Here is a 15709-nt window from a genome sequence, read left to right as displayed (position 1 = left end):
AAATTAGGACTTGTGTGCACATATTCGCAGACACCCTTTCTTAATTTAGCTTAATGGCACTGGTGCCAAGAGGATTGCTCCAAGTCACAAATTCCTTGACTTGATTCACCCTATGAAGCTTCCACAAATGAAAATATAACAAATGGTTGGGAGAAAAAGTGAGTTATTCTCAATACTGTTTCTCAAGAGTTTCTTTTGTTTATCATGTCAGCTACCCATCCCTTCTACTTTTTTTGCTGTGTGACTTTGAATAACCATAGGTGCCTTTCAAATATTTCTGTTTGCTGACACATGGAGCCTCACTTTTCAGCTCAACTGACTTCCATTGCAGGGTGTTACTGATCCAGTAATGTTTTACATAATCCTACATTCCAGTATATTACTTATTTTCAGCAATCTCCTGAAGCCTCTATAGGGCTTGTAAACTGTGGATTTAGACTTTGGTGTTTCTAAAAAATATTCTATCACCACTCAATTTCTAACCACCACTCATTCATCAGTTTCAGAAGTTGCTGAGATCTGTGATTTTTCTGATTTGTTTTACTAGGGGTCTTTAACAATCTCCCATTTTACATAGGGACATAATGAAGTGCTTTGGGAAGAAGGTCCTTGATGCAGTTTCAGAACAGGTCTATAATCTCAGTTCTTCTACTAACTTGATTTGGGGACTTGAATTCTCAGGCTTGGCTTCCAGGAAAAAAAGGTGGTGACAGGTAGAAAAGGTGAAGTCTTATGCCATGAAATCGAGCTTTCACTTGGAAGCAATTGTGCAGAGACATTTGCCTGCCTTTTCCTTGTGTCGCTGTTGTATATATTTAACTTGGGGTGGCATACTACTTCCTTGGAATTAATTGGACAGTTCATACCTCACAGAGTTGTAGCTCCCATGTCTGTGTATACATTAAATACTTTTATCTGTTGTATTTAATGTACCTTCTGAGAGATATCCATGATGGTAGATATCTAAAATTTGAAATTTGAGAGAGATGCATCTACAATGAGCATTGTGAAATCTTATTTTTCAGGTTCTTTTTTCCTAGAATATAGTTTACAAATCAAGGTGCTAGCATTCCATGTAGAGTTTATAAAACCAAGTATGTATTTTACTATATCATTCAGTAGAATTCTCTATCTGTGGGTAAGGATGTGCTGTTTCCTCCCATACCTTTATCTCGCCATTCCTATTTCTTAGCCAGACCGTCTTTTTAAATATAGTTGCTATTGGTATGGAATTGTGTAGGGAATGTAACATGTTAACCATACTAAGGGAACTGGCATGGAGGGATTTAATTTGTGTATTAAGGGCCCAGCTGATATGCCCTACCAAGTCTGAAGTGGCAGAGATGGCTACAAAAATGCAGGTGGTTATGAATATTAAAGCAAGAGAAACTCTTCACTTTATTCCCAAGTTAGAAAAACAGGTGAATAGAGCTCTTAGGTTCATGGTGTTTTATCTGCATACCTCAATTCTACTGATTTACTTCATACTTTTGTAGATCTCATCATTATGACTTTTTTGTTGATAAATCCAAGGTTTCAGGAAGGGTTATGGAAGCTGGAGAGAAGCATTTATTATTCCCTTGTATACTGGTTGTATTCTAGTTCTGTGGTAAAACAACTACTAGCTAATGGAATTGTGGCTTTAACTTCATCAAATTAGTAGATAAACAAATGAAGCAATGGAAAGATAGACCCTTAGTGAGGTACAAGAACAGTTTCTACTCACCCTGCACAGTGATGGACAGACTCCAGCACCAGCACCAGACTGAGTCTATCAAGGCAGATGTATTGTGAGGCTTATAATATCCTGAATTGAACACTTTGCTCTGTGTAAAAAAAAGAGAAAAGCCCCCAGGTGTTAACCATTGTCATCCCACTGCATTCAGAAGTTTTACACCAATTAAACAAATAGTGCAGGAGTAAAATCTGAGTTATCCTTGTTCTCTGTATTAGTCGTAGCAAATGATACATTGATGAAACAGGACTAAATGGATGTCTTTGCATTTCCAACAGCTCAATGTAAAGCAGAAGGTCCATTCTGATCAGAAAGTTGTCAGTCTGCCATGTATGTGGTAGTGAATTACAATCAGAAATGTGAATCGCATAACTGTATTAACAGCTTTTTTACCCCACTGACAAAGGTTACTGCTTCCACTGCAAAGACAGTTGAACAACTCCTAAAGAACAGCTTCATGAAACACAGGAATTTTCACATTATTGCACCAGACTTACACTTCTGTGTCTCAGCAGTTAGTGTACAACCTGTTTGGTAATCTTGGCTGCCAGAGGTGGCAAACACTTGAATCATCTGCTTTTAGCCTTTTCCCAAGAGTCAGAATATGACAAAAATTAAGGCAAAATTGGGTGAGTGAGTGAGTCAGTGAGAAACAATGGCACCTAGACATATAAACCCCACATGTACACAGTATTCTTGGGATTTTTTCTTGAGACTGACAGCTGACAAAGGAAAGGCAGGCTAAAAAGGAAGTGGCTAAAGTGATTTAAGAGTAGTTACATAATATGTTGACCACCACTTAAATATTATTGTTAGTTTCAGTCATTAGAGCGTGATACACCATTTTATATATCTTTAATTCTGTAGATCCATATGCAACAGCATGTCGAAAATGTGGTAATTTGAAGAGAAGACCAGCAGTGAGAAAAGTAAATTGGTTCAATGTGACAGACCACTAATACTGATGAATGTCCTACTTTCTTTATTTGCTTTCAGTTTACAAGCTTTGAGGAAGGAAAAGTCCCGCGATGCTGCTCGCTCTCGCCGGGGAAAGGAGAATTTTGAATTCTATGAGTTGGCAAAGTTGTTGCCACTGCCTGCAGCCATTACCAGCCAGCTTGACAAGGCATCCATCATCCGACTTACAATTAGCTATCTGAAAATGAGGGACTTCGCTAATCAAGGTGATCCCCCATGGAACTTGAGGATGGAAGGACCTCCACCTAATACATCAGTAAAAGGTATGGAGTAAATATTGTTGTGTACTATAGAATATGGCAGCCTTCAGTAGCCTCTAAATTTAAATTTTTACCTTCATCCTTTCTTCTTTCCCTGCATATCAAATCCTTTAAAGGGATTCAAATGTGGAAATCTGAGGTCTGCATGAGAAAGACACCATGTGAAGGTGAAATAAACCTCTTATTTTAATTATTTTTTATTTAAAAACAAACCTATGATGTAGCTATTACAGCTGTAAGTCTTCTGGGTGATGTAGACTAAATTCTTTCAAATTATTTATCTGTTATTGTGTTGCTTTGTTGTAGTATTTTATATAAGTATATGTTTGAGAGGAAAATGGCATTATTCCTTGATTTGAGAACTCAATCTCTTTCTGGCTATAGGTTAAAGGTAGAATCACATATTTCTGAAGTTTGAAAGCATCACATCGAAATACTTAAATCTTCAGCTGACAGACTAGGATATTATTTATCCTCTTGTAATGTCTATAGAAATTATTTTGACTTCTGAGCCAGTAGGCACTTATCAACAAAATAGACTGTTTTCAGTATTAAAAGATCTCTTTTAATGCTCAGACAAGCAGTTGGGGAGCAAAAGTAGTGTTTTAGATGTGAGTTGCGACGAAACAGAGGCTGTGTGTGTGTTGCTCCTAAATAGTCTTTCCAATGACCTGTGTAAAATGGACTTTTTTTGGTAATCTATTATTTTTTCAACTAATGCTACCCATCTGGATGAGTGTCATCTCTGTCTGATAGGTATTTTATATTAGGGACTAAGTTGCAGTAACAGAAATCAGGGTTCCCAAACCTGGGATTTCTTGGTGTCCTGGCTTTAGCAGCGCAGAATACTCCTTTATTTTAGCTACTTCTCTCACAGTTTGAAGGAAACATATATTTGGAAGAGGCATATCAGATTTGAGCACTTCAGGTTTTTTCCATGAAACATGAAATACAAACTCTTAATCTACACTAAACCAGATAGAATGTATACAGCACATGGCAAACAAAGAAGCCACCTTTAAGGGTTGAGGGAGGAGGCAGAAATAAAATCTTATTTTTCAGCCCACAGCTGTCCATGACGGGTTGCTTGTATTGATGGTGCAAAGGAATTTACCTGCTCTTCCTTTTAAAGGAAGCGATATTATTTAAGGAAAGTTAAAATTTTCAATGGATGGAGAGATGTATGGAGGGTAAAAAGCAACACAGATTCAGACTGACGATTTAGTAGCTGGACATAGTTCCATCATTTCATATATTTAATTTATATTATCTGCCACATCATATATAATTCTCATGGAAGAAAAAAACCCAATAATTACATCATCCAGGGCATGAGTGTAACATGGTTCATTAGGCTTCTGATATAATATGCAAATGTTCCCCATTTTTACAGGATGAGAGTTTATTCTCAGGCAATTAAACATTTTTTCAAGGTAGATGTAAAGTGGACTCTGCTGTACAATCTATGATCTGTCTGTGCTTCTATAAGCTGTCCTGTGTTACTGAAACTCTGAGCTCTGCCAATCTCTTTATATTTTGAGAGTATCTGGGATCTATTTTTCATTATCCTCTTCTGGAATAGATACCTGAATACCAAATCTTCCTTTTTTGCAAAGATTCTAATGAAGAAAAGAATTTTAAGAACAAAATCTTATTCTTAGACAACAACATCACTAGTCTGATCTAGATTAATGTTTCTCCCTAAGAAAGAGCTGGGTAAACATTTAATGTCTGTTCACCCTATCTGAATAATAACCCTGCCCCTCCAACCATGTAGTGCTATGGTTCTCGTTTCTTTAGGTGCGAGGGGTATGGGGGCTCAGTAAGGGGTTTTGACATTTTTTTCCTCCTGTTTGGGTGCTCAGCTTAATGCTAAGTAGGACTGTATTATTTATGTGTCAGTATATTGAAACAATGCTTGATGAAAGTGTGTTTCATTGTATAAGAATTCCCCATAAGCAGGTTTAACTGTATAGTACAGGTATATTTTATGATTTCACCAGTTCTCCTTACATAGAAACCTGTTAACACATTCTGATGAAACATTCATGAAATTACATCAAAAGAAATTCTGTTTCATTTATTAAGGCTGCTTTTTGCTGCCCTTGAAGTTCGTATGTATAAACAAGCTCACATAAATAGCTTGCACGTTCATGTGAAGTATGGATGATAAACCTACAGTAAAACACTAGACACACTTTGTATGTGCACAAGCAATCTTCTGAATAGGCTTAAAGATATTTGGGAAATTATTTGAGAGGTACTTACATTGTATAGGTAACTGCTATTTTTTTTTTCCCCCAAATGTATTGGCCTGCTTCTGTTAATCATTCATTTTAAAAGCTTAGTTTTAGATTTTCCCCCCAATACTGTACAGCAATTAAATATTTTAATTCAGTATTTCAGGAAGGTCCTTTACTCGGCCCTGTATTTATCACAGCTTTTCTTAGAAGGCTGTAAAGGCTGATGAGTTTGTTTTCCTAAGCCTATTGTGTGGTGATCACTACAAGTTGTGCTTGCAAATGAGGGCTCAGGTAACTCCATATAATATTTTCAGAGTCAATTACTTCATGGAAATATCTTGAGCAATTGGAAAGTAACAGATAGTTTTCACCATTATTTTATAAATATCTGTATTGTAATAATACAGATCAAATCTGCAATGAACATTATGCATTATTCAAAAAATGACCAGGCATTCTCAGCAGTGTTTCAGCTAAATAACTGATGATTGTAACCTTTAAGGAAATCTCATTGTGGTGACTATTGGTAAATCATTTCTTCATTCATAGTAATCTTTATTTAGGGGCGATCTAAAAACCATTATATCTTATATTAATCTTAAAAGCAACAGTCAATGATTTGACATTTGCTAAAAATGGAAAAAATTCCATCCTCTAATACAGCAGACTTCAGTCATTTTTCTTTTGCTACGTTGTCTAAGGCTTTCTGTGTATAGCACATTTCAGTCCTTATAAACAAATACACACACAATTATAGTAGATACGTTTAAAGATAGTTCTTAAAGACTGGGGTGTAAATGTATGTGGAAAAAATAATCAAGACATTACTTATAGTCAGTAGAAATAAAATTTTTAGTCTTTGAAAGTATGTACAATGTGTTATCTATAAAAGTAGTATTCTCCTCTGTTTCCATCCTTTTAAAAGTCTTCCCTTTCTGGAATACATTTGGAGGACAACAGTAAATGAGCTGCAATTTTTAGAACTAAAATCTGAGTTTTCTGAAAGTTGTCTAGAAATGGAAGTCTTTTAATTGTATTTACTGTGTGTTCAGGCAGAAAGTGGTGCCTTATGTTGCATGGAACTTGAAATGCTCTTCTGCATTTTGGTACTAGGCCCTGTAGTCCTGTTCCAACATCAAACTCTTGTGAGGACCTTTGTGTTTTGGAATATTGTCTTCAAATTATTGACTTTAAATTTCATTGCACTTTTGGCACAAACTGTTTCTAAAGGCATTCAGAGATCATGCAAATTTTCATATTCTTTGCCACTACATTGTGGGTCTTTTTGCCAAGCCACATGTTTCTGTGTTTTTTTTAGTAGTGGAAAGAGGAAGGGAGAGGAGGAGTGTGAAGCATGGTGATTTTCTTCAGTGTGTTTGGCTGATGAAAAGTCATGCTGTGTATTTTGGTTTTGGGCAATCTTTGGGGTTCTTACTCAGGACCACTGCCACTATATAAATAAACTCATGACCCTTTGCCTTGAACAGAGTTCCCAACTTTTAAAATTTGTTTCTTTTGAAACAGAAAATAATCTGGTCATCTGTGCCTAATTTTGAAATCCTTTGCAATATTTTGCCGTGATGACACTGAAATAGTTATCATTTTATAATTATTTTTTCTTTGAAGTGAGGTGTTAATTTCTGTCTTTGGAGATACAAATGTTTTTGCAAGGCCACGAGTCTTATTTCTTGTTGAATGATGTGACATGTGGGAACTAGAATATATAAGACAACTTTGGATATGTCGAGTTGAGCTTATAATTTTTTTTTTTTTATGCCAAACCTTTGCATTTTATGCTACATAAGTAAAAAACCTCTTACTTCTGCTTTAAGAGAAGAGATGAGTGAGAGATTGTAGATGAGGAGTGAAAAAGGATTTCAATAAATAATACTGACTGACTGGTAGGTTGTGTAAAAATGTCACTGTTAGTTTAGCCATCTCTACTTTTGGTGGTCCGTATTCTGCTATTAGGCAGTTTTACACATTTGTACTCTGGAATTAATATATATCAGTTGCAGGAGAAATCAGATTCTCTCAGAAGTATTTGTGGTGTATTGAAATATTTATTGTCCAAATTGTTCCTATTCAATGTAAATAAATACAACTCTGAAAAGTTCCTTGCCATAAAGCGCTCAATATTACTTCAAGTCCATATTGGTAGAGAGATTTAAAAAAAAATTGATAACCATAAGAAGAAAAATTACACTTTAAAACAAAATTGCACATTTTTCCTTGAAACTAGCATGTTTTTCAAAGGTTCTGTTCTCAAGATAAACAAAGTATGTAAGTCTAAGCTGAAAGTGAACTTGACGTCATATCATACTGCAGGGCTTGAGGCTGAGAAAATAAGTCCAGCACTTGGAATTCTCTGGGAAAGAAAACAAGCAATAATGATAATTGGAAAGTATGGTAATTGTTATCCCAAATGTCAAGTGGAATTACTTTCATTAATTTAAATATCTTTTTCTAATATATTTTGTGCTAGATATGTATGCATTTATAAGAGAGGAATAAGTTGTTCTCTTCTGCATGACCTCATTGTGGAAACACTTTAAATAACATTACCTGTTGTTAGCCTTTAATATTTTAAAAGGAAAGTTCCGGAGCAGGAAGTTCAGGGTAGTCCAAGCCTTTCCTTGCTAAAGCCGACAACGCTTCCAGAAAGACCAGCCTTCTGTTCTGAACCCCTACACAATTCTGTCTCAGGGAAACCATCTATAAGGGCACAGTAAGAATTATTTTCTTCCATAGTGTTTTTGGCCTAAGATGTTGTTTCTCACAGTTTTATATGAAAAACTCAATCAGATGAAAACAGGGTGATGCAGATGAATTGGTGGTGTTCGTAGAGATGAAAAATCCAGATCCCTTGTGCAGAATTTCTGCTGTCATGCTGGAGAATTCAGATGGCCCTGTAATTTATTTGTCCCTGCCTTGCAGGCATTGTTCTTATGAGAATCTTATCCCTGTTTATACACAGGCTACTGTTGTGCTCTGACTATGTATCAGTACCAACCACTGATTGTAAACATAATGTTCATCCACTGTAAACCTGTTTATGTGGCAGTGCAGCCATAGGCACAGGTATCTAGTCTTCAACCTATTGCATAACTTAAAGATGATGAAGTATTTTTGGAATGTAACAGAAACCAAGTGCTGAAAATTTCCAGAAGTCAGTGGTAAAACATGAATGTTCCCCATGGAATTTTTGATGGTTTTCTGGTATGAAAGATATGGGACCCAGAATGAGGTGGCTCAGTTTGAATCTCGTTGACATAGACAAGATGAATTGAATGTGGGGCTCAGTTGGTGGTTGCCTGGTGACAAGTGATCATGACCTGATTGACTTCAAACTTGGCAAATGAGGGAGGGTGTCAACAAATGTGCTTTGTGCATTTCAGGGACTGTTTGCCTAATGGGGAAACTGATGGATGAAACTGATCATAAGGAAAAATTTTGATGGAAAGAATAAAATAATAGAATAAATAAATAATAAAAGCTAGAGTTAGAACCCCTAAGACTAGAACTCCTAAAGAAAAAAAAGTTATAATTTCCTATGCACCTGAAAATTCTAAAACTGTGTCCTTTTCCAGAATGACAGTAAAATAATTAACTTGAAAAAGTATGATGTGCATTTATAGAAAACTTATGGCATTAAAGGGAAATATATATATAGCAAGATAAACTGGACTGTCTAAGGTGCAGAATATTGGCAGAGACAAGTAGAGACATTAAGAAAAAAATAAAATGGGACTGGAAGAATTTAAGAAAGAACGAGTAAATGTGTATTAAAAATGTTAAATATTTCTGGAAACAGTATAGACTCTTTAGCAGTTAGGTATAATAAAACTTTTTATTATGCAGAAAAGGCAGAAGAGTTTGATAAGGTTTATTTAAGTGATTGCTTCTACAGAATCAATTCTACAAGTCTTTCTAGTTCAGGTTACAATACAATACAAATCCATACTTTGCAAATGCTGGTGTTGCGAAGTTTATACTACTGAGCTGTTTCAGCCTCAAAGCATTATAGGCAGATACTGCAAAATTTCCTGCACTAAAGGGATAAAAGTAAGATTATATTTTTCAACAAACATGGATAAATGGAAAATAATTCTTATCAAACAAACCTAGCTTAAATGTCTGAAATTAAAGTCCAGTTAACTAGAATTTGCATTTTATATGGAATTATTTGTAAGGCATTTGGAGTCCTAGTTCATAACAATTATGGTTTTGAAATATTGTAAGACTGTTATATTGGCAGAACCAAGTTAAACACATTAACTGTATAATTATTACTCTTGGAAAGCAGATAAAAGTGAACGTTACTATAAAGAAAGCAATTTGTTTTTCTACAGAATCTGCTCAGGATATGACCATCAGGAAACTGAGATTAAACATGGCTTTATTGCTGATTTAAAATTCCCAAATTACAATTATGTTTGGATTATAGACAATGATCTATTCAACTTAGTAAATTAAACCTGATTTTTTTTTTCAGTATAAGAATGTTGGTTTTTTGGTGCTATTGTAGTTATTATTATTACTATGACTACTAGTATTACTACTACTATTATTTTATTATAGTCATTGCTGTCCTATATGCTAGACTACTGTAGCTAAATGACTTTGAAAGGTTCTGGGTTTTTGTGAAGCAGAACAGAAATAATGGGAAAAAGCATTTCAAGTTGAGGTTTTTTGGGTTTTTCGTGGCAGTTTTTTTTTTTTTTTTAATGAAGAAAGGCACAAAAGAACCTAACAGATCCTTCCACTTCTGTTAGCAGAAATGAGTGAATGATTTACTTTCTCATGGTACTTTATTTGTATCATAAAAAGTTCTATCCATCACTTCTGTGGAGACACAAAGCATTTACTGCTGATAACAAATTAATACTTGTTCTAAAATGTTGTCAATCAAATGTCAGTCCCTAGAAGAGTTGTTTATTGCTAGAACTTTACCTTGAAACTTAACAATTAAATAGGAAAACAACCAAACAGTGTTTTAAGAGCAAGGAAATAGAAAAGATGTCTTTTCTCTCACTCACAGCAACTACTGCATTTCCATTCTATTACACTGCAACTCATCTTCCTTTCTCGTGCAGTTGCAATGATTTGGTAAATATTGCATATTTTTATCTTCTTTTAATATGTTTTTTTTTTTTTTTCTTAGCTATTTTAGAGGTGTTTTGTGGAGTCCAGAGCTAAAACCCGAAATATCAAAATATCTTCTTGTATTTGGTCTCCAGGGCTGACTGTTTCCCTTCTCTCTCTGCATCTTTGTCTACATGTGTGCATCCTTAATGCAGTCTTTGTAATGAAAACAATCTGGTGAAGAATAATAATATTTAAAAGAAAGTCCAGAGTTTTTAACTTTTCACTTTATTCTTTCTTCCTTCGATGTGGATGACTTTCTGTGTACAGTAGTCCTTAGCATGTCAATAAAAATTCACTCCTTAAGTTGAGAACATACTTTCCTCATTCCTGCTAAAAGGTGGTGGGTGTTGGCATTCCAATTCATGGTTGAGAAAATTTATAGTGTTGGCTGAATGGGTTTTGGCAAAAGCATGGGCGTCAGACTTGCAGAGGTAAATATATCAGGAGGAGTATTGATGGTTGCTTTAGCTACTGCTTTAGTAGGAATACTGAAATAAACCAGGGAAAACTTTCAAATTAAAATGAAATTAATTACTTTGCACTATAATGATATGGATTTTCATGCAGTGGAAATTTCTGTGTAAAAGTCAGTGCCACAACATCCGCTTTTCCAAAGTTCTTAATAAAATGCTTCCATATGATTTTTACATTCATGTTTTATGTTGCATGGGTTAGCTCCAGGTGGTCTTTTTTAGAAGCATGAATATCTTAAATTATATGTGCAGTCTACATAACTTTATGAAATAATGCACATGATGGGGTTAGCCAATTACAGATGTGCAATGAATCCGGTGTGCCAAAAGCGCTTGTTCTGCTTTTTGCTTGTAGTAATCAGGAACAGTAATCACTGCTGTAGTTTTTGATATGTAAAATGAAAAAAGGCTGTTGCTATCTGCAGATTGCAATATCTGATGGAACTTCTATTTGTCTTTTTATTCACCGTTTTCTGAGCAGAAGGAAAGTGTCTTTGCTATGAAGAATGCTTTGGACAAAGCCTCAGTCAAGCTTAACATCATAGCACACATTTTGCAAATGAAAGCAGTTGAGGATCTTGTGGCTGCATTTAATAGTTTCAGTATAGCATTCATACCTTAGTCTCCTCATCTGGGCAGAGAATGTAAGGACATACATAAAGCCCTGCTGCATTCAATAGAGCTTAGTCTTCTATGACTGTAGCTTATTGGTTTTCTGGGTCATCTGAACTTCTACCATATATCTCCTGTTGAATGAATCCTGCTTTTACATCTTGTTGAGGGATATCTATTGCAGGGCTAATAAATACATCTGTGTGAAGAAATGGGTTAACCAGCTGATAATTAATGCAGCAGAAATCTAGGAAAAAAACCCAAATAAACAAATTAAAAAACAAAACCAAAAAAACACCAAAAACAAAAACAAAACAAAACAGACCCACAAAAAAACTCCCCAACAAAAACCAACCAAACAAAAAAAAATCCCTGACAAATTGGAGTGCTTAGTGGAAATAAAGCACTGCAACTGAATGGGCTTTTACAATACTTGATGTACCAGGAGTTACATCACTCTATATTGAAAGTAAAAGATTATGACTCAAAATATTTTGTCTGAAACGAAAGAAAACACAAAATATGTTTTTGAAATAGAAAACCTATGTTTCCCATATCATATGCTTGCAGTTGTACATTTACAAGCATTTTCCAAAGTGACTGTATCAATATTTGGAGCAAATAATAGAGCTCTGGAAGTGAAGCATTGGATTTAATAATAATATTTATTTTCATGTAACAGTTATATTAGATCCCTCTGATCAAAAGAGCAAGATTTAGGTACTGACAGTAGATCCAGAAGTTTTAAAAACCAAAGTGCACTGATTTTATATCTATATAAATGCAAGTATAACCACAGTCTGACCAAAGTTTGACCACAATATCAACGCAGCTTAATTTCTGCAACTGTTCTCTTTGAAGCCAGAGGAACAAAATTGAGTTTCCACCAAATCCCTATGCTCTTGTGGTCTCCCATTTCAATCAGGGATATAAAGTAGAATACAATGAATCCATAGTAAAGACTTTCCCAGGACATTAGAGAGATCAGTAAAAACTGTTTTCATTAGCTGTCAGTAATTAAAGAACACCCTTCATATAGAGCTTACAATTTAGAGAACATGTAAGCCTCTATATCTACCCAAGATCACAAGCCAAATAAGAATCGCTACACAGCTGGGGAATTGTGTTGTTTTAAAATATCAAGCTCCCTTAAGGAAGATAATTTTCTGTTTATTTGCTAGCTTTTAAGCCAAAGTGAATATTTTTATTTTAAATTTCAAAGGTTTTAGTGACTGCACTTTCTGTTACTATGGAAGGAAAGAAAGGCAAGTACCTCACAAAATACTTAAACACCAGTTGTGCCAGTGTTGTCCTCCTGAATGGAGCTATTAGAAAATTCTTACCTTCATATCAGTACTTGAGCTCATCATTCCCTATAATTCTTATACACAGAGTTAACTGAGTGCATCTGCACAAGCATGTGTGTGTTGTCACTTTGCATTCTACTTGTATCCTATAAAAATTCTTTTTACTTTGCTTTGCATGGGATGATACCACATGCAAGTACAAAATTCTGTGTCTTATTTCATCATCTGTAAAACAGTTAAACACATTTTTAACCATAAAAGGAAGACAGAGAAATAGCTCTGCTCACCTTTTAATACATACAGATAATTCCCAAACTTTACCTATAGCAAGAATAATATTGTCAAGACTATATACCTGTAGATCTTACAGAAAACCATTTTTACAAAAGTTAGGAGAAATCAGGAACTGCTTTTTTATTTTCTTTTATAGGTACATATAGTATTTCTACAATTATAACAGTATTTGTACATCTATATATCCCCTTTCAAATTTGAATTGCTGTGTATGTGAGCTGTTTCTCAACCCTTTGTTGCAGAACAGTGCTGATAATGCTAATAGAGAAATTGAGGCATATACAGATTTAGGGCTAGCTTTTCAAAAGAGCTCAGCACTCCAACTGGAGCCAGATTTCAAAAGATCTCTGATCCTATTCAGCAACAAAATAAATAGCCAGATTTTCAAAAGATTTCAGCACTTTGGTAATCTGATCATAAGAAGCAGCTGCTGAGCACATTTGCAAAGCCAAGAATGACTTTTCAATATCCTATGAGAAGTGTGTGTCAGAGCAGGAAATAGAGCCCTCTTCCCATGTCACAAGTCCAAGAGTCCAGTTCTCAACCAATAACACTATATTCATGTCCTTTGCAAGAATGCTGTATTTAGTGAAAGGAATTTTAACCCATTTAGAATTTTAACCCACGTCTATGAGGAGATGTTTTCCAGAATAACATGAAGATTTGCACTCAGGGTAGGTAATGAAGAATTTGAATAAGAGGAATATTGCTAATCCATTTTATATAGAATCTCTGTGTTATATTGTCTTAGTTAGGTGTATCTCATAATAAAGAAACCCTCCCTTTAGTAATTTTTAAAGATTTTGTAGTCCATTGCCAGTCTTTTAAGTGTCAAAAAAAAAAAACAAACCCTAGGTATTCTGAAAAAAATCTACAAAATACTGTAGTGTGTATACTGGCCAGCAAGTCCAAGTGTGATTGATTTTCTGTGCACTTTTCACCATCCTAAAACAGTCTGAGTGTATCGTTTTTATTTTTATTTATATTTTAAATGGTTCTTTCTATCCCTTCCTAGAGGTGAATAAATGGGGTGTTTAATTTTGTTCTTCTGAAGACAATTTTTTTTGTTATCATCTATTTAATACTTTCTTTTCTCTGCTTTTCTTTTGCTCTAACATACTATCCTGAAGATTTAAAGGACAAGTTTTCTTTTACAAATGTTGCTAAGGAGCTGAGAGGAAAATTAGTAGCTCATCTAACCTCATCATATATTTGGCTTAGTTGATTTCTGTATCCTCATGGAACTTCTTGATTCTCCAACAAACTCATTAGACATAAAGGAATTGTATTTTGGAAACAGGCAGCTATGTGGAGAGTCTATTTGCTATGTATCTATTAACTCATCACTCGCTTGGAGTTAGCCCAAGAGATGTTCCTTGGGCGGAAGCACCTGGCAAAGTCAGTGCTCAAACAGCTTTACACCATGTGCTTATTGGCAGTTTTGGTGTATTTTGGTCTCCAGCAGTGATTATGCCAGATAGTGACATGGGCTATCTGTGAAGGTGTCCACATCTGCCTTGAGAAGGTTTTCATTTACCTGTCAAAGAGGAAGATGAATTTGGAGGCAGCATTTGTTCAGTCTGAATGGAACTGCACAAAAAGGGTGGACGTGATGGCCGTGGGATGATTGGTGCTGGAGGGGCAGAGCACTCTGGTGGATGTGATGGCTGTGGGATGTTTGGTCCTGGAGGGGCAGAGCACTCTGGTGGGCATGATGGCCGTGGGATGATTGGTCCTGGAGGGGCAGAGCACTCTTGGTGCTGTGGTGTCGAGGTACAATGCTGAGCAGCTCTGATAAGCATCCAGGCTGACTTCTTGCACACCCAAGACAGAACCTCATCCAGTATTTTCTGCATCTGTTTGAGACATAGGCTTATCTCTTTGGAAAGTATCTAATGTTGATGTAAAGCATTTAAATGATAAAGAATCAACTACGTCCCTGGGCAGATTGTTCCAACAGTTAATTACTGTCACTGTGAAAAAAGTGTGCCTCATTTGTAGTCTTATTTCAGCTTCAGCATCCAAACACTGGATCTTGTTATGCCTTTTTTGCTAGATTAATGAGCTGCCTACTGTCAGAAATCTCTTCCACTTGTAGGTATTGTGATCCTCTTAACCTTCTTTTCAGTAACTAAATAAATTGAGCTTTCTTAGTCTTTCACTATAGGGACTGACTTTTAGAAGTCTAATCATTCTTGTAGCTCTTATTTGAGTTGTATCCAATTTTCTAACATATTTTGAGAATGGAGGAAACAAGAGCTGAGGAGAATATTTCAGTAACAGTGTCATAAAAACCTAAAGTAAAACTTGCAGTAGCTATTCCAGTGTGATATTCTTTGGTTTAACCCAATGACATGTATTTGATATACATTTTCATGTAATATGGACTTGCCATTTTGGTGGGTTTTTTACTTTGGGAATTAACCTGAATGTCTGTCTCATTGTGATGTGGTTCTGGATTCCTTCTGCTGATAAGGATTGAACAATGTCAAGAGGTGAATCCTCATGAATAATTGTGAATACTGAAGGTTACCCTTGATTTTATATTTTGTTTCAATGGCATAATTCTTGCAGTAGGAATAGTTTGTGATAGAACTGAACATAGAGAACAGGTAACACAAGGTGAGACTGGGGAAGAAATCTTCTGGGCGAAGTGGAT

At 35.4% G+C, this 15709-nt stretch overlaps 1 protein-coding gene across 6 annotated transcripts in view; it reads left to right on the top strand.

Annotated features, from left to right (window-relative positions):
• Positions 1-15709, top strand: part of NPAS3 (neuronal PAS domain protein 3) — a 590252-nt gene that overhangs the window by 175367 nt on the left and 399176 nt on the right. For 5 of the 6 annotated variants that reach the window (XM_064713740.1, XM_064713739.1, XM_064713742.1 and 2 more), the window contains one exon: positions 2732-2976. In XM_064713740.1, coding sequence (XP_064569810.1) covers positions 2732-2976 — 245 coding nt within the window. Of the gene's footprint in view, positions 1-597; positions 630-2731; positions 2977-15709 lie in introns of those variants that run through there. The other variant, XM_064713744.1, reaches the window with a different exon arrangement.

The sequence above is a fragment of the Zonotrichia leucophrys genome, chromosome 5, assembly GCF_028769735.1.
Source record: "Zonotrichia leucophrys gambelii isolate GWCS_2022_RI chromosome 5, RI_Zleu_2.0, whole genome shotgun sequence".
Classification (NCBI taxonomy): Eukaryota; Metazoa; Chordata; class Aves; order Passeriformes; family Passerellidae; genus Zonotrichia; species Zonotrichia leucophrys.
The sequence above is the reverse complement of the archived record's forward strand: the minus strand, read 5'-3'. Positions and strand labels throughout refer to the sequence as shown.